Source organism: Leptonychotes weddellii, chromosome 16, assembly GCF_054177405.1.
Source record: "Leptonychotes weddellii isolate Sample4059 chromosome 16, ASM5417740v2, whole genome shotgun sequence".
NCBI lineage: Eukaryota > Metazoa > Chordata > Mammalia > Carnivora > Phocidae > Leptonychotes > Leptonychotes weddellii.
In genome coordinates this window covers 36011389-36038983 of record NC_138384.1, presented here as the reverse complement: position 1 = coordinate 36038983, position 27595 = coordinate 36011389, and the positions used below count along the sequence as shown (strand labels likewise).

At 45.7% G+C, this 27595-nt stretch overlaps 1 protein-coding gene and 1 non-coding gene across 2 annotated transcripts in view; both read right to left on the bottom strand.

Moving 5' to 3' along the window:
• Positions 1 to 8665: 8665 nt before the first annotated feature.
• On the bottom strand, positions 8666 to 8739 carry TRNAT-AGU (transfer RNA threonine (anticodon AGU)). Its single transcript has one exon. It is a non-coding gene; the product is annotated as a tRNA-Ile (tRNA).
• Positions 8740 to 10636: 1897 nt separating this feature from the next.
• The window catches only part of WDR88 (WD repeat domain 88), a 44606-nt gene continuing 27647 nt past the window's right edge, over positions 10637 to 27595 (bottom strand). The window contains exons 7-11 of the mRNA XM_081806683.1: positions 25209 to 25396; positions 23406 to 23488; positions 21641 to 21709; positions 12909 to 13001; positions 10637 to 10810 (exon numbers count right to left, since the gene is read on the bottom strand). Of these exons, the coding sequence (XP_081662809.1) occupies positions 10637 to 10810; positions 12909 to 13001; positions 21641 to 21709; positions 23406 to 23488; positions 25209 to 25396 (607 nt within the window). The remainder of the gene's footprint in view (positions 10811 to 12908; positions 13002 to 21640; positions 21710 to 23405; positions 23489 to 25208; positions 25397 to 27595) is intronic.

Here is a 27595-nt window from a genome sequence, read left to right as displayed (position 1 = left end):
AGTCCCGGGATCGAGTCCCACATCGGGCTCCCTGCTCGGCGGGGAGTCTGCTTCTCCCTTTGACCCTCCCCACTCTCATGTGCTCTTTCTCATTCTCTCTCTCTCAAATAAATAAATAAAATCTTTAAAAAAAAATCATTAAAAAAAATTTTATTGTGGTAAAATATATGTAACATAAAATTTACCACTTGAACCATTTGTAAGCAATCAGTGACTTTAGGTACATCCACACTGTTGTGCAGTCATCACTGCTGTCCACCTCCAGTTCTTTTTTCTGCATCCCAAACTGAAACCCTGCACCCATGAAACAAAAACTTTCATTCCCTCTCCCCCCAGCCCCTGGAAACCACCATTCTACCTTCTGTCTCTATGAATTTGACTCCTCCAGATGATTCGTGTAAGTGGAATTGCGCAGTATCTGTCCTTCTGGGCCTGGCCAGGCTGCTTTTCTAAATGCACACACAGATTGCTTTACAGAAGTGGAATCACGAGTAAGCACAGTTTTGTAACCGTTCTGGCTTGGTAGTACATGGGTGACACATCTCCACATTTGCATACGGAGCTCTGCCCCCTCATTCTTCTTGCCTGCCCCCCACTCCGCAGAGAGCCATCCGTGTCATTTGTCCAACCCATCCCTGCTGATGGACATTAGGTTGTTTCTAGTCTCTTTCCTGCGCCATCTCAGTAAATGACCTCAGTCTTCATCCCCACAAAGGGATCCAGTCAGGTCTTTAAAATGAACGCCCACAGCTATAGTTTCCGAGCCAAAGGGAGCAGTGTACCTAAAAGGTGGGGTGTAAAAATGCTCATTTTCTCAGCAACTCTGGGAGTTATCATCAGTCTTTATATAATATTTTCTTATGTGGCTGGAGGAAAAAAATAAATCTCACTGCTTCAATTTGCATCTACTTGACTGAACATCTTTTCATATGCTTTCTTGGCCATTTGCCTTTCTTCCTTTGTGAATTGCCTATTTCTACTTTTTACAACTTTTTCAAGGGAAAAAAATATTCAGAAATAGAGAGGTATGTGTGCTACCCTCAGGACCAAGACCAAATAAAATTGTGCCTCCTAAAGCCTCTCAGAAGGGCACATTTGTCAACAGAATGAATGTGCCTTGAAATTCCTCCTTTAGCAGGTTTCCAGGGCATTTTATTTGTTCAATATGTGAATCATTAGCATCACAGCAGCTGAAATAATCAGAGCCAAGAAGCTTAAAGGTTTCCTTCCAGCTCCTAAACCTCAGATAACAAAGAAAAAAAGCAAGTTCTCTAGCACTGGAAATACAAATTTACATTTTCTCAGGTAGCTGAGGCCAAGTGCAACTTTAACATCATGTTGGCACCTAGTGAGCTGTGTGCAGACAGGAAGTCACTGAGATCCTTGGGGTGTGCTTTCTTCCACTTGAAGCCCTATACGGTCAACAAAGGAAATTGTGCAAAACACAAGGGAGTCAGGTGGGGCTTTTTTTTTTTTTTTTAAGAGAATGAGCATCAGAAACGCTCATTCCAAAAGTGCATTCAAATATTTATTTAGATAACATTCTATGTCACTTAGAAAACTAAGAGGTAATATTCTTTACATTTTCCTTTGTTGTTTTTTTTTTTTTAACTTTTATAAGGAGGAGAAAACAAGCCCAGTTTTCCTAATTTTGTCAGCAAGAGCCAAAGGCTCGTTGGATTCCATCTAAATTGTGGCCACAGGTAGCCATGTTTGAAGTAGTCGAGTGTAGGAGGCAGGGAGAACACGGACACACCCAGAACCACCGTGAACTCAGTGTTCTGTCAAATCTAACTGCAACAATAACAACAATGACAACAACAGTAATAATAACTGCTCTCAAGGGAGTTGTCACGCCTTCAAGGCAACAAGTTCATTTTTTGCTCCTAGCTAGGCAAAACTCCCAAGTCCTTATCCCCATTGTCATTGTCACTCTTTGATACATCTCAGCCCAAAATTCAGATCATCTCAAGGCAAGTCTTGGTGTCCTTCCTTACAACATCCTTGTCCTGGACGTCCTTTGAGCACCCTCTCCATGCAAGATCCCTGCATGCAGTAAGTCAGAAAGGTTTTTCTTCACTTTATGAAAGATGAAAGTGAGGAGCAACGTGGTGTGGCTTGGCCACAGTGGCCCAGCACTTAGACTAAAGAGGAAGGAAAGTGGCAGGTGATATGGAAAAACTCCTCTCTAGAAGAAAACAGAACGTGTCTGAGGACAGACATTTGAGCATTAGAATACTTTCAGCTGCAAGTTACAGAAACCCAACTCAACTTTTCCTCAGGGACTCTGGCCTGGGGTGTGTCCCAAAGCTTAACACGGGAATGTGTAATGCCCCTCCTGCTATCTTCTTCTTCTTTTTTTTTCTTAACATATATTGCATTATTTGTTTCAGAGGTACAGATCTGAGATTCAACAGTCTTGCACAATTCACAGCGCTTACCAGAGCACATACCCTCCCCAGTGTCTATCACCCAGTTACCCCATCCCTCCCACCCCACCCCCCACTCCAGCAACCCTCAGTTTGTTTCCTGCAATTAAGAATTCCTCATATCAGTGAGATCATATGATACATGTCTTTCTCTGTTTGACTTATTTCACTCAACATAATACCCTCCAGTTCCATCCACGTCATGGCAAATGGCAACATCTCATTCCTTTTGATGGCTGCATAATATTCCATTGTATATATATCAGGTCTTGGTTTCTAAATGCTGTTCTCTCATATAAGGAACCAGGGATTTGGGGAGAAGAGGTTGATTCTAGGGCTGGAACAGAGAATACACAGATAAGCTGGCAAAGCCAGAAAATAATAAAGTGCTAAAAAACGATCAACCAACCAACCTGTATGACATGCTCCCCCAAATCCACAATATCAGCCTAATTAGGAGAAAACATCAGACAAATCTAAATTGAGGGACATTCCACAAAATACCTGACCAGCACTCTTGAAAAGTGTCAAAATCATGAAAGACAAGTCATGAAGACTGGGGAGCAATCACCTATCGGTGGAGACTAAGGAGACACGAAGGTTACATGCAGTGTGGGATCCTGGATTGGATGCCAGAACCAAAAGCGGACATTAGCGAATAAAAGTCTATAATTTAGTTACTAGTACTGCACCAATGTTACTGTCATTTTTATAAACATACCATGATTATGTAATATGTTAATATCAGTGGCGCTGAGTAAAGAGGACACAGGAACTCTCTGTACTATTTTTGCAACTCTTCTGTAAGTCTAAGATTATTTCAAAATCAAGTCTCTTTAAAAACACAAATAGAGTGGGGTGCCTGGGTGGCTCAGTCGGTTAAGTGTCTGCCTTCAGCTCAGGTCATGATCCTGGGGTCCTGGGATCGAGTCCCACATCAGGCTCCCTGCTCGGCGGGTGTCTGCCTCTCCCTCTCCCTCTGCTGTTCCCCCTGCTTGTGCGCTCTCCTTCACCCCCGTCAAATAAATAAATAAATAAATCTTTAAAAAAATAAAAAACACAAATAGAAACCAGTACACACTTATTAGAATGGCTAAAATAAAAACACCAAATGCTGGTGAAGTTGCAGGGCAACTTGAATACTCAAAATTGCCGATGTGGCATTATGGAAAACAGTGTGCAGTTTCTCACAAAGGTAAACATACACTTACCCTATGATTCAGCCATCCCACTTGTAGGTATTTACCCTGAAGAAATGAAAACTTAAGTACACATATGTCTGTATTTGAATATTTATAGCATTTTATTCATAATGCCCCCACATGGAAATAAACCAAATCTCCTTCAACAAGATAAACTGTGGTACACTCCAAAATGCAATATTATCCAGCAGAAAACAAGGAACAAACTATCCACACATACACCATGGATGAATCTCAATATGGATGAAAAAACCAGACTCAAAAGGGTACATACTGTATGAGTCCATTTCTATGACACTCTCTGACAGACAAAACTGTGATGGACAGTAGATCAATGGTTTCCAGAGGCTGGGATTTGTGAAGGGATTAACTCCTAAGGGGTTAACTACAAGGGATTTTGGGGACTGAGGAAACTGTTCTTTATCATGACTGTGGCGGTGGTTACATGACTTTATGCATTTGTCAAAACTCAACCAAAAAAAGATGAATTTTATTATATGTAAACTATTTTTAATTAAATTTAAAAATCTGTCCTGTATATAGAAAGACAAAGCCCTCTTGACACCTCATCCCAGTCTCCTCCCTACCTTTCCAGAAGTAACCACTAAAATGAATTTAACATAGGTTTTTTTTTTACATACGTATATGTGTACCCATAGAAAATATACCATTTGTGGGTTTTTTTAAGCATAATGAACACGATCACATTGCATGTATCTTTCTTCCTCTAGTTTCTTCCCTCAGCAGTAGAAGGGATTTTCAAGGGTCCCTTTGGAAGCTCTCTGAAGTCATTGGGGAGCAGATGCTGATGTGTCTCCAGGACCATGAGAGGACACTGTGAGCTCCATCCACCCTCCCTCCTTCGGTAATGGCATCTCTAGTTATCTCTGGGCCCTCACCACCCCTGGGGGCTCAGCCCAGGGGATAGGTGGAGCTGGCCAGCTGCCCCCAACCACGTCTCAGGGACCTGCCTGTGTGGCCTGAGCCAATCACTGCACACTTAATATTCCTTCCCCTGGTCTCAGAGAACACAGTCAAGGAAGACGTGAGGCCCAACTCTGCTCTCAAGACTCAGCACACGATTTTGGAGCCGTGGGAAACTCTTCACCCTGAGCCGCCGAACAGTGGGATGTCAGTCTGGAGCCACCAGCAGCCTACTGCCCCCTGACGTGGAGGCAACGGAAGCAGAGCCAAGGGCTGGAGAATGAGCTCATAGGTCCTGAAAACATTGCTGGAGACCGTGGAGCCACCCCAACCGGAAGCTGGAGCCCTTGGCCTTGGACTTCCCAGTGTCAGGAGCCAGTGCAGGTCTCTTTTTCTTCAGCTGGAGGAATCCTGAGGAGCACGCATCCGCAGACACCAAGCGCAGAGCCTGAGACCAAGCATCAGCTGCAGGTCACCTGTCTCCCCCCACCCCCGCCAAGAAGAGCCTGGCTTTAAGCCCTTCCCACAGGGCTTCGGTTCTGCAAGCTGCTGAAGATTAATAGATGCAACAATGAAGTATATATGCCATGTTGTTGCGGTTGGTTGCAAATATAAAATCCAGCATTATCTCAAAATGTAGCTAATAGGTTACTACTCGCTGACTACACATTTGTTCATTTTGGAATGCAAGGAATAAAGACTATAATAAGCATAATGGCCCACCTCTCCATTTGTTTACGTGCAATCTCATTTTGAAATGCTGCTGATCTAGAATCAATTCGTAGCTCAATAATGAGATTTTATGTGGTCTAGAAACATTTGTCTGATGAAATGGGTTTATATAACTATATTTCTGTACTACATATTATCCTGAGTCAAACAAAATTCTTTCACTATGATACATTGAACAGAGCTTTGGGATTCACTGAAAGAGAGAAATCAGGGGTATGTGTCCCTCCACCAAATTGAGACAGGGAAACCATAGGGACCCCATGAAAGAAAAAGCTGTTTTTTTTTTTTTTTCCTTTGCTTCTTTTCTTCTATTCTTGCTAGGACCTGCACCCCCACCTCACACATGCCTTAATGTATGTCGCCCTTGTGAAGGTCAAGGAGTTCATGATTTTTAAAAAATTATTGAGAATCCCAAATAAACTTTTGTTTATTTGGAATATATCTATAAATATTTGAGATATTAGAAATGAAAACTGAGAAAAATATACAAATATTTCATTTATGTAATTGATCTTCAAACAACAATAATAAATAAACCTATTCCATGTTAACCTAAATAAAACAAAATTTAGTGAGGAGCTGACATTGTTTTACAGCTTTGCAAATCTCATTTATGTTGAGTTTCATAGATGGTCAGTCTCGGGATATATTATTTTGATTGAAGTAGAACAAGGAAATCTGTCCTCAGACATGTAGTTGGAAAAGGAGACTTCAGTGGACTTTGCCAAAAATTGTGGATATTCTTCTTTCATAATACACCAAAACTGAATAAATGGTGGTGTGGAATCTGAAACCATATCGACAAACATTTCATACTCTGTGACATTAAAATATACTTTGCTCTTGATGGATCATACATTGGTCATTTGGAAAATACTGGTTCACCAAATCATGCATATTTTCCAAATGCTGATGTATTTTGTTATACAATATGGAAAAAATATAGTCATTAATATAACCACCAATCTCATCAGAAAGTTTTCAAATATTGGAAAGTGGTCAAGCTCACGGCAGTAGATACTTTCTCCAAAATTACAGTTCTTGCCCGGAAATTCGTATTTTATCATTTGGCAACAAACACAGTCAGTTGTTTTTCTTGAGTGACGGGCTCATTTTATTCATTTTCCAGAAAATGTATGTTAAATAGCCGGTTATTCCCTCAAGCAAAAATGGTGTTTTATGGGGCGCCTGGGTGCCTCAGATGGTTAAACGTCTGCCTTCGGCTCAGGTCATGATCCCAGGGTCCTGGGATCGAGTCCCACATCAGGCTCCCTGCTCCTTGGGAGCCTGCTTCTCCCTCTGCCTCTCTCTCTCTCTCTCTGTCTCTCATGAATAAATAAATAAAATCTTTAAAAAAAAATGGTGTTTTATGAAAAATGTGGCCATGTCTCCTAACAACTGAGTCTCAAGTACTGTTTCTCGAAATAGCCACGGTACCTCAGTACTCCCGTAGACGTGCTTTCTGCCTACTTCCCATTTCCTCACACAAAGGATTAAAAAGTTGTGTGCTCGAGTATCTAGATTTAATAAAATTAATAATGTTTACTGCTTCATAAAAGACATTCTTAAGTGAAACTGGCTTTTTCTTTTTCCTGCCAAAGTGGTGGTGAAGAATGAACAGTGACAAGTGGGGCCCTTTAGCGCCACCACCTTGATTCCTGCTAAAGCACCAGCAATTTTACTCACCATTGCTTCTGCACATCAGTGCAAATGTCAACATAGTGAAAAAGCAACATAACATCTGAGTGTCATTATGAAAATCGATTTGACCACCTGAAAGGGTCTTAGGGACTCTTAGGGACATTTTGAGAAGTGGTGCCTTAACATTATTTGAAAAGATGGGCTAGCTGTCCAAAAACCTCAGATTACATAATCCAATCAAGATAATATGATCAATTTTTAAAAGTCACGCGTCCACAAATGCCTACCATGTTTCAAGCACCATTAGGTGCTGGGTGCACAGAGGTAAATATAGGCATATGTGGCTCCCTAGGCCTTAGGGCTTAATTTTATTTGAGGAGACAGGCAATAGACAATAAGACTAGTTTAGACTATGAAAAGGCTATTAAAGGAAATAATCAGTATAATGTACTGGTGGCTGGCCTGGGGCAGGCAAGGACTCCTGTACAGAGAATGGTGAGGGGAGGCTTCCCAAGGAGGTGATACCCTTAATGGAGGCCAGAAAATGAGGAAGGGCCCAGGAAACAGCATTGCAAGCACAAGACACAGAAAGTACAAAGGCCCTGGGACAGAAATAGCATGGCATTTTTAAAGAATGGGAGAGGTAGGCTTAACGTTGGCCCTATTTCTCTTTTCTGCCTTTGTTCACTGCCTAAGGCTGCTCACCCAATCCGATGGCTTCAAAGTCATCTGCTGCATGCATGTCTGATGGCCACAAATGCTTTTCTTCCGCTGACCCTCCCTAACAGCCAGACTTACAACCCCAACCAAAATTTCCCCTTGGCCCCCAAATAATAGGCCAGTGCTCAAAACTGACCCGGTATACCTCAGGCTAGCAGTAAAGATGCGCCAAGAAAAACAACCACCCCACAACGACTCAAGCCCTATTACCACTAAACTCACCTCTGATTGGATTGGGGAGAATGCGCCCATTGGAACTGCAACTGACCCCCAAAACAAGAGAAGAAACAGACAATAAACCCAGAGCATGGGAGAGGTAGAGAGAGATGCTGCTTCTGGAGGAGGTGAATTTGACTCTTAGGAACACAGCCTGATGCTGTAACTGCCATCTCTACAGCTCCTTGGGACTGTCCTGTTGCTTCTGACATGAATTTTGCGGAGTCTGACCCGAGTGTTCCTGGGTAACTGTTCAAAATTCCAATGCGTCGCTGCACCCCCAGGGACTCCGGTGCAATTGCTCTGGGCCAGGCCACCCAGCCCTCTATTTGTGCAGCAGCCAGAGCCCCGGGCCTCAGGGGTGTGCTTCCCACCTGGCCCCCTTGGTTACCGGCTCTGACTCGCACAAGGGTCCCAGTGACCGTCTCCTCCCCCGAGTTTTCATCCTTCCGGAAGCCCCAGGGGCACGCTGGCCGGGTTCAACTTGGACCTCGCCAGACGCGTCTGTGAAATGGGTGATACCGACCGCACGGCTGGAGATGGAGCTCGGAGGAGGAATGAGCGGAGGGGGCCCCGCTTGCCCTGCCCCACGCAGCAGCGGGGAACGCTAGTCCTCGCTCGTCCCGGCCGCGGACGCCACCGCCCACCGAGACCCGGGGGAAGGACCCCGCCGCGAAAGAGGGCGGGCGAAACTGGCTTCTCAGACTCACCTTCACACAACCAAAGTGAGGAGGGGCTGGTTAGGGCAGCGGAGCAAAAATGTGCGTGCACCGGTAAAAAGAGAGCCGGGACGCTCGGTTGAGGCACCGCTGGGATTCGAACCCAGGATCTCCTGTTTATTAGACAGGCGCTTTAACCAACTAAGCCACGGCGCCGCCCGCAGGAATACCGCGAGAATCTGCTCCCCATCATCATTTAGTCCATCGGCCGTGCGCATGCGCGCGAGTTTCTCGGCAGCAGGCGCATGCGTGGTGCCCGGTTCGGCTCATACCCACGGCTGAAGCCAAGGGGTCGGATGCGAAAGCCGGAAGCTCCGGGAGCGAGTGGTGCGCGAGGCCCCGGCGGGCTGGTCTTCCCGGTCTCTGTGGTGTCTGCCCCCAGGCGCGGAGCCGCGGTGGCCCGGTGTTTGGGGGATGCCCGCGCGAAGTCGGGCCTTCTCCCCTCCAGACCTGGTGCAGGAAGCCCCCCCAGGCCGCCCGGCGAGGCCGAGCCCCGGGTGTCCGGTCGGGCCGCACACCCCGCCGTGGCTCCGCGGTGAGCACGCAGCGCAGCCATCGCACCGGCGCCTTCAGCCCGGGAGGCGGCGGCGCTCCGGGGCCGCGCTCGGAGACCGGACCTTCCACCGTACCGCTTCTCCCGCCGACCCTGAGCCGGGGGGCGAGGCCGGGGGCACCGCGGGCGCCTGAGCTGGCCATGAGGGATCGGGAGCTTCGAGGGGGTCCCGACGCCGCACGTGGGGAGGTTTGTGCTGCGGGAGCAAGCGGGGCCCTCCCCACCCCAGCTTCCCGCCTCCTGCTTCTGGGTCTCCTCTCCCGGACAGCGCAGCCTCCTCGTCCCGACACTTCTTAGAGGGGCCTGCGAGCAACAACAAAACCAAACACTGCTCACCCCGTTCACCCAGCGGTGCCTCCGGTGGGAGAGCCTCATCCACAGAAATGTAAGTCCCTGCAAGTACGTAGGCACAGGAAGAGTCACTCCGGTATTACCTGTAATAGCAAAACCCGAGAAACAACCTATGTGCCCATCAGTGGAGCACTGTTGGCACCTGCGGCCCGGCCGTGCCCCACAGCAGGGGGCGGGGGGGACCGCTTAGCGATAGGACTTCTCTTTGAAAGACAGCCCAGTTGCTGGGAGGGCGCAGAGCGGAGCTCTGGCATGTTCGTACATCATTGATGTGACTAAATGGAGACATCCCGAACAGCCAGCTCCAGTCGGACCAGTCACCGGGGTTATGACTGAGGAGGGCAGCACCGAGCCCAGGACCTGCCCAAATAATGGCCACCGGCGTATGGTTCTCCAGAGATCTCGGATGCCAGTCAAATGACACTAAATAAATCAGGCCCGGAATTAAGTTTTTAAAAAGAAACCAAGGGTAATACTCATGATTGACAAATCACGGGAGCCATACCAGATGGGAAAGGGAGCCCTTGCTGTCTGTGAACTGAAACCTTTGTGCCTTCCGAAGTAACTGATTGATGGAGTGTGTGGTGCACTGTGGAAGCAGGAAGAGGGCTGTACATCTGCCTGGGCATTCTGGAAATGGAAAAGTCTGGGGTGGAGAGCATGAAACATTGTGTGATGGCAATCCAGACCTCCCCCTGCACTGGGTCGATGGCCATCTGGGAGCATTAGCCAGGGAGGCACCCACAGGGCCCTGCCACACAACAGCCTCCTCCGCAGAGGGGTCCCCACACATCTTCCTATTCATTTGACAAAGCTTTGCTCAGGAGCTGCGGGTGCTGGCCTGGCTGCCCCACAGGGCAACAGCAGAGTCCAGAATGTGATCCTAAAAGGAGACAGGATGAACACCAAGACAGAAAGCTTAGAAGTAGCCAAAACGCTTCTAGAATTCACATGCCCACTTGTTTTCTAAAGGAATCTAGATTTATTTTGCATGAAAACTAAAAACAGTGTTTGATCCCCAAGGGTGCTGTGGAGCTGAGGCCGTGCCTTTGCCCCAGTCTGACATGCGCTCCCGGCCAGGGTCCAGCCCTAGAGAAAAACCTGCGTCACAGGTGACGTGCTCAAGTCAGTCAGCAAGCCCAATGGCCATCAGTCATCTGCGCCCGGGCTGCCGTCCTGTGACAGTGAGTCTTCCCCTCCTGATAATGATGGGGCCTCTGTTGACAAGTCTTTGGCATCCATCCGGCAGAACACACATTGGGTGACTGTTTCAGAAAAGATGTCACTTTCGTAGATGGAGAAAGGCCTGTCACATACTTCACACTGACATGCAATATTTTAAGAGAGAAAAGCAAGTGCTGGTCAGAGAGGACCGAGGCATCCAGGTAGAATTCTCACACCAGCTCCACCCCCCTCGGGCTGGGCCAAGGTAGGAGCTGCCTCGCCTCTCTGTGCTCTCTGCCCCCACAAGGGGGGACATTGCAGGCCGCTGAGAGAGAATGCACACGGGCTTCTCCCTCTCTTCCCCCGCAGAAGCTATGCAGGTACGACCAGCCCATGCCCTGCTATGGGAGTCCTAGGGGCAGGAGTCGCCAGCCACTTGACAGTGGAGAGGACAGGAGGTGGGCATCTAACCCCATCCCCTGCCCTTGGCAGAGCACAACTGTGGGGCCTCAGAGCTATCCTAACTCCCTGACATCCTGGGGACCTAACTTACAGAACCATGAGAAGTAGGCGAGATTTCTAAACAAAGCAGTGATTTTACCAGCTGAAGAAGGTGCTGAGCCTCCTCCTCTGCCATCTCAGCCTGTTTCTGGCCAAGGCCCACCGAGAACAGTGGATACAGTGGCAGAGCTCAGCCGCCATGTCTGCTTCCCGCACACGAGTGAGCAACACCACGGGACGGGCCGTCAGGCCATGGGCAGGGGTCTCAGGGATGCCCGCCATGGCACCATCCCCCTGCAAGATGGCATGGCCCTGCGCTTTGCCACCTTTGCCCACTCAGGGCACTAAGGCCTGCGGGAGAGGCATCCACACCCCACCCAGGGCAGGCCCTCTGGAAAACTCTCGCTTCTGAGGATTCTTACATTGATTTTGAGCAAGACAAACACAGAGGGCTCATCTTGGGAACAGCTTCAAGTACGTCTCTTTCTTTTCTTTGTTTTGTAAGAGAGACGTTCAGTCCTTTACCTACCTTATTCTGTAGCATAATTTCCCGTGGCTCAACCCCAAAATGGCAGGGCTCAGAGGCTCCTGGGGGCCGTGTCCCAGGTGGCAGGTGGAGGACACGGGCAAGCACTGCTCTGTAGCTAGTCAGCCTCTAGGGCCCAAGGGCCAACATGGCCACAGAGGCACAAAGACAAGGTCCATGTCGGTCCCACCCCTCATCTCCCTGCCCTGCAGTGCTGCTCCAAATTAGCCATTCCCAGCAGTGGCTCCCAGCTGGGCCTTCTAAGAGGAGACGAGCCTAGGTGGCTCCAGGGAGGGAGGACTCAGAGGACCCAGCATAGACTCCTCAAGCCTCTCAAGGTGCAGCCAAGTGTTTGTACTGCAAGGCCCCCTCATAGGGACTGGGCCTGCAGTACCCAGGGATAGACTCTGTGGCCAGCCCTGGCGACACCTGGTCAAGTGTCCACCCTACTACCACCATCCTCTGCTAGAGAAAAACAGGCCCCTAAGCCCCTTCCATGGGAAGGCACTGGGGGCCTGGCCAAGGGGTCTGCGGCTAAAGCGTAGGCGGCTAATGCCATGTCCAGCTGTGTGCCTAGCCATGCTCCTCTGACTCATTTCACTCCTCAAACACCCCAGGCTCCCTCCTGCCTCAGAGTCTCCACACTGGCTCTTCCCGCTGCTGGGAAGTCCTTCCCCTAAACATCTGCACAGCTCACTCCCTCACCACCTCAGGTCTTTAACAAATGTTAACCTTCTCAGTGAGACCTATCCTGGCCACCCTTTGAAGTGTGACCAGCAGGGGCACCTGAGTGGCTCAGTGGGTTGAGTGGCTGACTCTTGATTTCGGCTCAGGTCATGATCTCAGGGTCCTGGGATCGAGCCCCACGTTCAGCTCCCTGCTGAGCTGGGAGTCTGCTTGAGTCAGATCCCTCCCTCTGCCCCTGCCCCACCTATATGTGCCCTTTCTCTCTTTCTCACATAGTCTCTAGCGTTCCCATCCATTCCCCTTGCCTATGTTATTTTTCTCCAAATTATTTATTGGCATGTGACGTACAACATATTTTTCGTGCTTCTAATAAAGAAGCATGGTCTCCTCTTTTAGAACATAAGTTCCCTCAGGGCAAGAATTTCAATTTGTTTGTCTGTGGTTTCATCCCGTTGCCCAATAAATGTTGGTTCAAAGAATAAATTCATTTGTGGAGGACACTAAGGAAAGCCTTCATTGAGCTTAATATTACCCAATACCAACCTGTTTCACCTTTAAGCCCAGGGCCTTTTTGTACTCGATTACCAAAGGAATTTGGTCAATTTCTTCAATATTCCATAGTCTCATGGTTTTGTCCTAAAACAAGTTAAACAGCAAACCAGCAGTCACAAGATGGGCCCCTTCAGCTGGGAGGCCCCAGGAGGGTACATTGCATCCAGGTTACAATGTGAAGAATCCCAACCTGCAGAGGAGCAGAATTAGGATGACCAACTGTCCTGGTTTCTCCAGACCATCCAAACTTTAGTACCGTTAAGTCCCACATCCCAGCAAACCCATTCCAGGGTGCAGAAAGTCCCACTTCTCCAAAATAGATGCGGAAGTTTGAGGGGAATGGACAAAATCCATACAGTGGCTCCCAAAATAGGAGCTGAAAGCAAAACTTTTTAATGACAAATGGATATGCATAGATATATGATCCACCTTCCATAGTTGCTGTCAGTTTTCCATGACTTGCAGTTCACAGTAAGTTTCCACTAACGGGTCATCCATTACCGTGATTCACTCCACTTGATGGGATTTAAGTATCCAGCGTAACTGCATTGTAATCACAAGTGTTAATGGTCTGCCTTTGATTTTACCTATGCAACTGGTGTGCTGTGTTTCAAGATATTGCTAGTAATATTTTTAACATTGTGAATGTTATGATCATGTTTTCTAAGAATTCAAATCATGAAAATGAGAATAATTACAAGACCAGTGCCACCATGACCCAGACATCACCAGAAGCGGAGGCTAAACAGCTGTGTTTAATGACAGATGGACAAATAAAACTAGACTGGGAGCAGGGGCGGCGTGGTAAAAAACCAGAACACATCATAATGCAGGGTACGAGGAAAAGAATTTGGAATCGGGTATGGTGGAGAAGAGAATGTGGAAGTACCTATGGACACTGAGCCTCACAAGCCTGGTATGAGACGGGCAAGTTCTAAGTCAGTTTTTTCATATTCCAAAAAGACACCAATGTGAAAGAAAATGAAATGTAAGCCATCCAGATTGGAAAAAAAGTAAAACTATCTCTATTTGAAGATTATATACCTTGTGTATAGGAAATCTTAAAGAATCAACTAAAACTATTAGAACTAATATATAAGTTCAGCAGGGTTGCAGGTTACAAAATCAATACACAGAAATCTATTGTATTTTTATATACTTGCAATGAACAATCTGAAAGTGCAATCAAATAATCAATTCCATTTAGAATAGCATCAAAAAGAAGAAAATGTTTAGTAATAATTTTAACAAAGGAAGTGCAAAACTTATAGACCAAAAATGAAAAAAAAATTGTTGAAAGAAACCAAAGATGTAAATGAATAGAAAGATATCTCATGTTCAATGGATCAGAAAACTTAATATTGCTAAAATTAGAATAATCCACAAAATGTTCTACAGATTCAACACAATCTTTATAAAAATCCCAGATGACTTCTTTGCAGAAATAAACACACTAATCTGAAACATATGGAAATTCAAGGGAGTCAGAATAGCCGAAATAATCTTGAACAAGAGCAATGATATTGGAGGACATACACTTCCCTATTTCAAAACTTACTACAAAGCTATAGTTATCAAGATAGTGTGGTACAGGGATACCTGGGTGGCTCAGTTGGTTAAGCGTCTGCCTTCGGCTCAGGTCGTGATCCTAGGGTCCTGGGATCGAGTCCCGCATCGGGCTCCCCACCCCGCGGGGAGCCTGCTTCTCTCTCTGCCTCTGTCTCTCACGAATAAATAAATAAAATCTTTAAAAAAAAAAAGTGTGGTACAGGCATAAGATAGATGCAGAGGTCAACAGAATTGAGAAACTAAAATAAAGCCTCATTTACGGTCAGTGGATTTTTTTTTTTTAAAGATTTTATTTATTCATGAGAGACAGAGAGAGAGAGAGGCAGAGGGAGAAGCAGGCTCCCAAGGAGCAGAGAGCCCGATGAGGGACTCGATCCCAGGACCCTGAGATTATGACCTGAGCTGAAGGCAGACGCTTAACCATCTGAGCCACCCAGGCGCCCAGTCAGTGGATTTTTGACAAGGGTGCCAAGAGCTAAAACTATGAAACTTTTAGAAGAATACACAGGAGTAAATATGGGTGATCCAGGATAAGACAATGGTTTCTTTGATCTAACACCAAAAGCACAGGCAACAAGAGAAAAAAAATAGAAAAACTGAATCTCATCAAAATTAAAAACTTGCGCTTCAAAGGATATGCATCAAGAAAAGTGAAGATCAAAAAAAAAAAAAGAAAGAAAGTGAAGATCTACAGATGGCCGGTAATCACATGAAAAGATGCTCGACATCATTAGCCATCAGGGAAATGCAAATTAAAACTACAAGACACCACTTCACAACCATCAGGATGACTACAATCAAAAAAAATAATCACAAGACCGGAGAGGCTGTGGAGAAACTGGAACTGTCCTGCCCTACTGGTGGGAAAGTGAAAGACTTCAGCACTTTGGAAAACAGTCTGGCGGTTCCTGGAGTGATTAAACATACAGAGGTACGGTTGTGACCCAGCCGCTCCACTTCTTGGTACATACCCAGAAGAATAAAACACAGGTGTTCAAACAAAAACTTGTTCACAAACATTCATACCAGTATTATTTATGATAGCCAAAAGGTGAAAAGAACCAGTCCTGTCAACTGAAGAATGGATAAATAAAATGGGATATAGCCAGGTAATGGAATATGATTCAGCAGTTAAAGGAAATTAAGTACTTGCTTACACACGTTACAGCATAAATAAATCTTGAAAACATTACGCTAAGTGAAATAAATTAGTCACAAAGGGCCATTTATTGTATGATTACATTTAAATGAAAGGTCCACAATAGGAAAATTAGGCACATTAATAGAATAAATAAATAAAAACTAAAACAAGGGACACCTGGGTGGCTCAGTCAGTTAGGCATCTGCCTTCAGCTCAGGTCATGATCTCAGGGTCCTGGGGTCGAGTCCCACCCACATCAGGCTCCCTGCTTAGCAGGGAGTCTGCTTCTCTCTCTCACTCTGCCCCCGCCCCCCACTCGTGCATCTCTCTCTCTCAAATAAATAAAACCTTTAAAAAAAAAAACTAAAACAAAAATAGATTAGTTTTCCTAGCCAACACAATAAGACCGAAAAAGGAAAGAAAAGGTATACAGATTGGGAAAGAAGAAATATTTGCAAAATATTGGGAAATATTGGGAAAGAGATAATATTTGCAAAAGACATATCTGATAAAGGCTATTATCAAAAATCTATAAAGAACTCTTAACATTTAAAAATAAGAAAACAACCCAGTTAAAAAAATGGACCAAAGATCTTAACAGGCCCCCACCAAAAAAGGCACACAGATGGCAAATACACATGTGAAAGATGTTCCACATCACATGTCATCAGGGATTTGCAAACTAAAGTTACAAAAAGGTACCACTATGCACCTATTATAATGGCCAAAATCTGGAACATAAACAACAACAATGCTAATGAGGATGGGGAGCAACAGGAACTCTCATTCACTGCTGATGGTACAGCACCTGGTGGCTTTCCTGCAAAACTAAACATACTCTTACCATACAATCTAGCAATCAAACTCCTTGATATTTATCTAAGGGAATTTAAAACTTAGGTCCACACAAAAACCTGCACAAGGATGTTTATAGCAACTTTATTCATAACTGCCAAAAGGTAGAAGCAACCAAGATGTCTTTCAGTAGATGAATGGATAAACTGTGGTACAACCAGACAATAGACTATTATTTGGTGCTAAAAAGAAATGAGCTATTAAGCCATGAAAAGAAGAACCTTAGAAGAACCTTAAATGCATATTACTAAGTGAAAGAATCAGTCTGAAAAAGGCCATATACTATACGCATCCAACTATGTAACATTCTGGAAAAGGTAAAGCTATGGAGACAGTCAAAAGATCAGTGATTTCCAGGGGTTTGGGAAGGGAGGGATTATAATGTGTCCGTGTAGGTTCATCAGTTATTCTAAATGTCTCACCTGGTGGGAGACATTGATAATGGGGGAGGGCCATGTATTTGTGGGAGCAGGGAGTATAGGAGAAATCTCTGTACCTCCTCTCAATTTTGCTATAGACCTAAAACTGCTCTAAAAACACAGACAAGGGGTGCCTGGGTGGCTCACTTGGTTAAGCGTCCGACTCTTGATTTCTGCTCAGGTCATGATCTCAGAGCCGTGAGATCTAGTCCCTTGTCGGGCTCCGAGCTCAGCACGGCGCCTGCTTGGGATTCTCTCTCCCTCTCCTTCTGCCCCTCCCCTCACTCGTGCTCTCTCTCTCTCTCTCTCTCTCAAATAAATAAATATTACTCAGGCATCAAAAAGAATGAAATCTTGCCATTTGCAATGACGTGTATGGAATGAGGTTATCATGCTAAGTGAAATAAGTCAGTCAGAGGAAGACATTATCATATGATTTCATTCATATGTGGAATTTAAGAAACAAAACAGATGAACATAGGGGAAGGGAAGGAAAAATAAGATGAAATCAAAGAGGGAGACAAACCATAGGAGACTCCTAACTATAGGAAACAAAACTGAGGATTTTTGAGGCGGGGGAGGGCATGGGGTAAATGAGTGATGGGCATTAAGGAGGGCACGTGATGGAATGAGCACTGGGTGTTATATGCAACTGATGAAAGTAACCATAAGTATTATTAGTACCTATAAAACTAATAATAAATAAATAAATATCTTTAAAAAATAGAAAAATTAAAACACAGTCTATTAAGGGGCGCCTGGGTGGCTCAGTTGTTGGGCGTCTGCCTTCGGCTCAGGTCATGGTCCCAGGGTCCTGGGATCGAGCCCCGCGTCGGGCTCCCCTGCTTGGCGGGGAGCCTGCTTCTCCCTCTCCCACTCCCTCTGCTTGTGTTCCCTCTTTCGCTGTGTCTCTGTCAAATAAATAAATAAGGTCTTTAAAAAAAAAAAAAAAAAACACAGTCTATTAAAAAGAAAAGTAGGGGCGCCTGGGTGGCTCAGTTGGTTAAGCAACTGCCTTCGGCTCAGGTCATGATCCTGGAGTTCCGGGATCGAGTCCCACATCCGGCTCCCTGCTCAGCAGGGAGTCTGCTTCTCCCTCTGATCCTCCCCCCTCTCATGCTCTCTCTCTCTGTCTCATTCTCTCTCTCAAATAAATAAATAAAATCTTTAAAAAAAAAAAAAAAGAAAAGTAGATTAGAGGTTGCCTAGGGCTGGGAGGGATAGGGAGATTGGAGGTGATGGCTAAGTGGTGTGGGGTTTCTGTGGGGCGTGATGTGTTCTAAAATTGATTGTGGGGATGAATGCACAATTCTGTGTAAATAAAAAAAGCCACTGGGAGGGGGGAAGAAAAGCCATTGAATTGTACATTTTAAATGTATGAATTGTATGGTAAGTGGATTATATCTTAATGAAACTGTTAAAGAGAAAAAAAGGACACTTTGACAGTTTCTTACAAAGCTAAACATAGTCTTACCATGTGATCCAGCAATCACACTCCTTGGTATCTACCCAAATGTCTTGAAAACTCATGGCTACACAAAAACCCACATACAGATGTTTATGGCAGCTTTATTCATAATTACCCAAAACTGGAAACCATCAAGATGTCCCTCAATTAAGAGAAGGGAAAAACAAACTGTGGTATACCAGACAGTGGAATATTATTCAGTGATTTTTAAAAATGAGCTGTCAAGTCATGAGGAGACAGGGAGGACCCTTCAATGCATATTGCTAAGTGAAGGAAGCCGGTCTGCAAAGGCCACAGACTGCATGCATCCAACTATATGGCATTCTGGAAAAGACAAAACTATAGACAGTAAAAAGTCGCCAGGGGTTCTGGGGATGAAGGGGAGGGATGAACAGATGGAGCACAGGGAATTTTTAGGGACTGAAACTATTGTTTGAAACTGTCATGGTGGATACATTACATGCATTTGGCAAAACCCATACAACATAAAGAGTGAAATGTAAACTATGGACTTTAGTTAATAATAATGTATCAATATTGGTTCTTCAGTTTTATCAAATATACCACACTCAATGCAAGACATTTTTTTTTTAAGATTTTATTTATTTATTTGACAGAGAGAGAGATAGTGAGAGCAGGAACACAAGCGGGGGAGTGAGAGAGGGAGAAGCAGGCTTCCTGCCGAGCAGGGAGCCCGATGTGGGACTCGATCCCAGGACCCTGGGATCATGACCTGAGCCGAAGGCAGACGCTTAACGACTGAGCCACCCATAGTGGAAACTGGGGAGGGGAACGGAATATATGGGAACTCTCTGTACTAATAGCCCAACTTTCTGTATATCTAAAACTGCTCTAAACAATAAAATCTATTTTTTAAAAAAGACACCAGTACTCCTGAGACAATAGTAACTGATGAATTAGTTTGGGAATACTGCTCAAATGATCACCCATTATCATATCATTCCTTTAATTGTTTTTATGGAATGGAGTGTAGTCAGCAGAACAATGCCCACCCCCCAGAAGTCCTCACCCTAATCCCCAGAACCTGTGAATATGTTAGGTGACATAACAAAGGGGAATTAAGGTTGCAGATGGAATCAAGTTCACTGATCAGCTGATCTTACAATAAGGAGGTTGTTCTGGGTTATCCAGACAGGCTAGACATAGTGACAAATGTCCTTAAAAGTGGACAACATAGTGAGAGGAATATGTGACTATAGAAGAAAGGCACAGAGAGATACAATGTTGTTGGCTTTGAAGATGCAAGAAGATGCACAAGCCAAGGAATGTGGGTGGCTTCTAGAAAGGGTAAGGAAATGGACTATTCCCTAGAGCCTACAGAAAGGAATACAGTCCTGTGGATGCCTTGATTTTAGCCCAGCAAGACCGTGTCATACTTCTGTCTCACCGAACTGTAAGATATTCAGTTCTTGTTGTGTAAGGGGTAAAGTGTATGGTGATTTATTATAGCAGCAATAAGAAACTAACACACTGAGTAATGTTACATTTCCTGAATCAGCAGGCACAACTAAATTCAACTAAATGCCATGTGGGAGAACAAAAGGGGAAAGTGATTACATCTGTGTTGACCCCTTGCTGTGTGGAGCTGTCAGAGTCCACCAACAATCACTTTCCACAGTATATCAAGTGATTTGCCAAATCCCCGCAACCTAGCCCTTAAATACTTTGATTCAAAAGTTGGGAGTTTCAAATCTTCTTGATCTCTATGAAGATTTTAGTGAAAATGCAGAAAACATAAAAGCATGTTGACATCTTATCTGAATACAAACTAGACGTTGCTCATCTATCTACATATTCAGCAGACAATGCAAATGTAAATTCTGGAAAATTCCATTCAGCCTATTAACTTCTTTCCAAAGTAAATGAAAAGATCTCACCCACTAAATGGCCTGCACATCATGTATACCACATCCAAAAAGCAGTGTGATTGGCTAACCTGTGATGTTGGGTCTTTTTTTTTTTTTTTTGAGAGAGAGAGAGAAAGAGCAGGGGGGTCGGCAGAAGGAGAGGGAAAGAGCAAATCTTTTTTTTTTTTTTTTTAAAGATTTTATTTACTTGTCAGAAAGAGAGAGACAGAACACAAGCAGGGGGAGAGGCAGGCAGAGGGAGAAGCAGGCTCCCTGCTGAGCAAGGAGCCTGATGTGGGACTCGATCCCAGGACACTGGGATCGTGACCTGAGCCGAAGGCAGCGGCTTAACCGACTGAGCCACCCAGGTGTCCCGGAAAGAGCAAATCTTAAGCAGACTCCCCACTGAGCACGGAGACTGACTCAGGGCTCAATCCCAAAACCTGAGCCAAAACCAAGAGTCGGACGCTTACCCAACTGAGCCACCCAGGAGGCGCCTCTGAGGTCTCTCTTGATACAAGTTTTTAGTCGCCTTTCCCCTTCCTCAAAAAGTGTAGAAGCACTTTATAAAAATGATGACATTGTAGAAATGGAAGAAGGTGTGTTCCTTAAACATGTTCCTCCAAGATGGCTGTTATCATTGTCGCCTCTATAGACAATACTTAAAATGTGGGCCTGCCATAAAATCATACGTTTAAAGTGTGGCACAAGAATATCCTCTGGGGCACCTGGGTGGCTCAGATGGTTGGGCGTCTGCCTTCAGCTGGGGTCATGATCCCAGGGTCCTGGGTGTGACAGTCTGGGTTGGCTCTCTAACAAGTTGGTCATGGTAGGCCGAGTCTCGCCCGCGGTCCCATGCACCTGGAAACCCCCAGACTAGAGAATGACATGGCTTTAATAAAGGTCAATGGGGGAGGGGCAAGGTGGGACCCCCCACACACACTTCTCTTGTGCTCACACCTGAAGGACAGACCTCGGGATAGCTCTTCTGTGCCACTGGCATGGGAATTCGAGGATGTAGTGACACAGAGAGGGAAGACCCACCTGGGAGCTCAAGGTGGTCTCTGCTGCTTGCCAGTGAACTTGACGCCTTTCCCCCCGAAGGCCCCCCGTTGGCTCCATCACTCACTGGTCTGGGCAGGCCCTTGCTCCACAAAGCTCAAATATCAATGGTCGCAGATATAGAAATCCCTGGCAACTCCCCACCTGAGCAGACATAAGGACCTGCTTCCTGAGTTCCCAGCCAGCTCCCTACACTGAGTATGGCCTGGCGTGGGGGCTGGGGGGAGGGGCCTCAGACTGAGCCAGCCCAGGAATTTAGCTTGACAGTAACAGTTCTATGAACACCAATTCTCACAAACGTGAGAGAGATTGTAAGTTACTCAAAGCTTGGCCACTTTTACCTTTGAAGCAGACAGGACCCATTTCTTGTTGTTGCTAATGGCAACGTCTGTCACCCAGTCACTGTGGCCCTGAAGAAAAATAGAATTTTAACAAGCACCTAGAGGAAAAACCTTGGTAAGCACAACAAAAACAAAAGCACAAAGTCAGGACCCCAGTGATGCATGCATTTAAGAGTAACTAATTGCGCTTCCCTAACGTCACCGATGACATTTGACACGAAGTGTAAAGGTGGATGATGCACGTGTACATTATGGCACTGTGCTCTTTAAAATAGTACTCTAGTTGGGGCACCTGGGTGGCTCAGTTGGTTAAGCGACTGCCTTCGGCTCAGGTCATGATCCTGGAGTCCCGGGATTGAGTCCCGCATCGGGCTCCCTGCTCGGCAGGGAGTCTGCTTCTCCCTCTGACCCTCCTCCCTCTCATGCTCTCTGTCTCTCATTCTCTCTCTCTCAAATAAATAAATAAAATCTTTATAAATAAATAAATAAAATAAAATAGTACTCTAGTTTTTAGCAGGATGGAAAAAGAGTGACTATATTCCCAGCTGGTCCCAGAGCACCTCTTGCAGGTTTTCGTTTGCATTCTCTGTTCTGGGAACTAACCACTCCGAGGTCCTCCTGGTAAGGGGGCTTTTGCTTCAAATCACTGCAGACTTATCCCCAGTGACCTAAGCAAATGGGGGGTTATTTTCCTTGGGTAAAAAGGAGCTCAGAGGAGAGAGACACTTAATGACGTCAGGGCTCTGCGTCAGCATCTTGACCATTCTTTGGCCTTCCCCTTTTGGAAAGAGGCAAAGGCGAGCCAGTGTGGTATGGTAGGAGGAAGGGGAGCAGGAGAGAAGTCAAAGTGCCATGCATAACAAAGGAGAGGAGCTTGAGGGGGAAAATAGAGAGAGGACAAAGGGACTTTTAAACACAGGGAGGTTGAACACTCAGTTGTAAGCTGTTTATTTGCTGTGATGTAACCTCCCTTGGCCTCCCCCAAAACCCTTGCGAAGAGCCCTCCAGGTAGCCCAGCCCCGGGAGCCTGAATGTTGTGGTGATCAAGGGGTGGGGGGGCAAGTCTACACTCGGGCCACAGGGAACAGAGGGACCAAGAGTCATGGATGCAAGCATTCACCGCCAAACCGTGAGATCACAGGACCAGGGAGGCTGCAGAAATCTTGGGGAAGGGGGCACTTGGTTCAGAGGCGCTGCTGTAGCCAGTCCTGGGACTGCCTAACCTCTCTGGATTCCGGCCAAGTTGGGTCAATCCATCCCCTCATTATAAAGCCACTTTGAATTGAGTCTCCTCTAACTTGTAGGCAAAAGCGCTCAGAAACCCATTTTGGAGCCCATAGCTTTCTGTGTATGCCTCATTGTGGTATTCATCTTTCTGTAGAGTAATTTCTGCTGTTCTTAGACACTTTTCCACCTCTGAGTTTTTGCATTTGCTGTTTCCTCTGCCTAGAATGCCCTTCCCCCAGATCCTCATTCACCCAGGCTTTCCTTGCCTTCAAGTTCTCAGCTCAAATGCCACCTTCTCCAACAAGCCCTCCCTGCCCACCCACCGTGGATTAGTCCTTGGGGTCTATTTCTTTCACATCACCCTGTTCTGGTTTCTGTTTCACTCATCACGGTCGATGATTTGCTTGTTGGTTTCTTGTCTGTTCTTCTCCACAGAGGTGTCGGCTCCAGTGAGGACATCTAGGTCTGTCTCACCCACTGCTGTATCCCCAGCACCAGCACCCAGCATTGACCCTCTATCTGATGCTGACATCGGTACCTTCAGGGAGAGCTTCCGGTAGCCTTCTCCTACATCCCAGATAGCCACAGTCCTGTCGAACCCTCCAGACACGAGAAAAGAGGCTACAACACAAAATGATAAAGTTTCAGGGGGTGGGGGGTCATCTTTCCCTGCCAACTGCTTCCTCCTTCAGCAAGGTCAAAGCGGGCTGAGGTTACACTTGTGAGGTGCTACCATGGTTCTCTCCAAGGACCCTCAAACCCCTTCCTGGGGTGGCTCCATGACCCACAGCCCGTTACAATCCATTCTCATTATTCATGGCAGTTATGTTCTGTAGAGCCATCACAGACCCTGAATTAGTCAATGGTGAACAATTTCTCCTAGGGGATATATAGGGTTAGGTTCCTAGGAGCCTCTCTGGTCGTAACACTTCATTAACCGATCAGTACGTAACCTTGTTTTAGGTCTGTTTCTGTTGAAACACACTTTAGTTGATACATAGTGTTTATTCATTAACATTACATTCATGGCCATCAGTGCTAGAGCTCATGCCTGAACCAAGCTTATCCAACACCCGTGTTTTCCCTGTAAGGCGAGTCACCGCCTTCTTGCACTGAGGAACACTGGACAGCAAGCACTTCAGCCCTGTGCTTGGGGGCCCTTTAAACAGCAAAATCACCAACCAAAACCACAACATGCAAAAATAACTGGGCACTAAAGGGACTGCGAAATGGACACTTGCCAATAAGAGAGCTGAAACAAGAAGGCAGAGGGTCGCCTTGTTCAAATGCAGCTGGGAGTGTGTGCATAGGCTAACTCACAGTCTTCACTGCCCTGCGCATGTCCACACCCCGTGCCTCATCACAAAAATGCCACAAGTATTGATTTTAGGGTTACGAATAAATTTTACCCAACAAATGTGGAATGTGTGAATAGTGATGATTGACTGTAGGCAACTCTGAACCCCAAAAATACAAGAACAGAAACCAGTGGGATGACTCATAATGGGCTTTAACTCACAGAGACTGCTTGTGAAGAGGAAGAGTTGTTCAAAAACACCCTAGCATTTCGCAAGCCAGGCTCTGATTGCTTCTGTACTAGCTGGGGGCCCCTGAACCACACACAGAGCGAACCCCACTTCCCACGAGAATGGAGAGTAAAGCCATTGGCTCCTGGGTGTCAGGAGGCGTCACTTCCCTCACTGCGGCTAGTGCCCTGAGGCCACTTCCTGTCATCACCCCTGCTGGCATCCGTGACCCTTCATTTGTCAACAACACCCCAATTTCCCATGGGGAAACACCCCATACAATACTCTCATTCCTTCTGGCTGGAGGGTACTGACTCCGACCTCTAGCTCAGGGAGGTGGGTGAGTCACTCAAACCTAGCCAATCAGAGCCTTTCATCCCCCGCTAAAGTGTTGGTTCAGAGATGGGGGTGTGTCCTAAGCTAAGCCAATGAAAGACTTTCCTGGGACTTGCGCTGGTACCATCTAAAAGAAGGGTCTCTCTTTCTCTAGGACTGGCTCCCCGAAAGCACAGTCTGAGTGTCTGGACCCAGCCACACCCGAAGTGAGATCAGCTCTTGGACTTCCCCATTACAGGGGTTAATATATATCTTTGGCTGCTAAGCCACATTAAGCTGAGTCTCCGCTACTTGCAAACTAATGCCTATGAATGTCCCTCTTGGCTTTTGTGTTCTCATATAAAATAAATCCACCCTCACCATTGGCATCATGAGAAATTGCCTCTCTATACTACGGCAAGTCCGTGGGAATAGAACATGAGGAGATCTGCCCCAGCACTCCCATAGGTGTGAAGTCTTTCTATATGTTAATTACTCACTGTCTCTGGAAAAGTGGCAGGAGCTCACAGAACCTTCATGGCCCTTCATCAGAGTCACACAGGCTCCACAGTTCCGAAACTCCCCTGTATTGACGTTCCATATTTTTAAGGTTTTATCCCAAGAGCTTGTACACAGGAAATGGCCACTGAAGGTAAAACAGCAGTTTGAAATTGCACTGAAATGCGCCCTGAAACACAGATGGAAGGGTGTGCACATTAGCATTTCATGCCTGGAGGATCTGAGGACACAGCTAAGATGAGGGGCCCTGGAGCTGATCCCCTGTGACTTAATGGACATCAGTCCTCTGATCACTGCCTACCATGGTCCAGATCTTTTTTTTTTCCCCCCAAATTTTTATTTAAATTCTAGTTAGTTAACATATAGTGTAATATTGGTTTCAGGAGTAGAATCTAGTGATTCATCACTTACATACAACACCCAGTGCTCAACACAACAAGTGCCCTCCTTAATGCCCATCACCCATTTAGCCCATCCCCCACCCACCTTCCTCCATCAACCTTCAGTTTGTTAAGAGTCTCTTATGGTTTGCTTCCCTCTTTCTCTCTCTTTTTCCCCTCTTCCCCTATGTTCATCTGTTTTGCTTCCTAAATTCCACATATGAGTGAAATCATATGGTATTTCTTTCTCTGACTGACTTATTTCACTTAGCATAATACACTCTAGCTCTAGCCATGTCATTGCAAATGGCAAGATTTCGTTCTTTTTGATGGCTGCGTAAGATTCCATTGTATATATATTACCATGATCCAGATCTTAATTGCTCTGACTATGCCACACTATTCCAGGATTTCTCAACCATAGCAATACGGACATTCTGTGCTATCCACAATTCTTTGGGTAGGGGGTTGTCCCATACATTGTAAGATGTTGAACAGCATCCCTGGGCTCTACCCACTAGATGCCAGTAACCCTACATCCAGCTGTGACAATTAAAAATGTCTCCAGACATTGGCAAATTGTCCACTGGGGGACAAAATTGCCCCTGGTTGAGAACGACTGCACTATTTAGAGCTACCTGAGACTTGAGGAAAAAGAGCATCAGAAAATCTGTTAGTGGTGGTCAATAGAATAACAGCCCTTCAGGTCTCGTACTGGATCACACTTACAAAGTGGGTTTCTCCTGCTCACCCTCCACCTCCTTTTTCTCTGAGATGTGGAGGCCCCTCGTTCCCCACCCCTCTCTTACCACCTCCTCCCACTTCCCCTCCCAACTACTCCCTCTCTCTTCATCTGTCTTCAGTATCATTAAAGCATATTTGAATGCTGTGCATTTAATTAAGTTTTGAGTTCTCCATTCTCAACTTTTGTATGTCTTTTTTTAAAAAAAGAAAAAATATCTGTCAGAATTGTGCTGTTTTTGTTTTCTTAGTGATCCTCAAAGTATTTTCCCCATGAACCTCATCTTCTGTTATAAACAGTTTTCAAGAGAAACCTATAAACATAGATGAGCATCTCTGAGTAGGCTGGATCATAAAATCAGTCATTTTACTTGAAGGAAAGCTTGGACAAAACTGTTTTTTTCTAGAGCTCAGGCCAGAGTTTTGCACTCTGTTTCAGTTCTTCGTAATGCACAGACTGAGTAAGAGCAAAGGAGAAGAAATGTCAACTTCCCAGGGGTATCCAGGGTAAAACTTTCCAAATCCCTGTGGCCGTTAGGCTAAGAGCCATCCCAGCATATACTGAAGATGGATAAAAAGCCCTCCTCAGAATCCAAACACTGTTGTTGGGATTTAAACCAGGGCTATCTCTATTTTCCAGGATGGGGCTCTCATTTCAAATAAATTCCACTTCTCATAAAAGATGGTTGTACTTAACAAAAGTTTGGGGAAAGTGCTTATGTTGCCCTTGCTTCTAGACAGGATAGAATCAATGCACTTCTCCTGATTTCTTCTGCTAAGTACAGCTCGCAATCCTGGGCATTTATAAATCAAAGAGGAGACTAGGAAAGATGGAGACAAGAATGCAGACCAGCATGACATCTTGGGACCCAAGAATGGTGTGCTGTGCGTCCCTGGGGTTTTATTTTTCTTCATATCTCCTGTACTGAATACTGGAAAAGCCTATAACCCAAGAAACAATGGGGACCATAAAAAAGGCCCTCAAGAAAAGCCTGTTCTTTCTAGCCAAATGGATAGCCTAACAAGATGGAAAACTTGTAGACACGACCCAACTTATTCCAGCCAAACATCTCAGGAAAACCTGCATCCCATCCCCACCCTTGTCAGCAAGGGCCAAGAGGGGAGCCTAGACTGCCATGCTTGCCAGGCTCTACTGAGGTGGGCTGCTAGAACAAGATTTTAAGACTGAGAGTTTTCTAATATAATTAATACACACAACGTCCACAACACAAAGGGAAATCACTCAT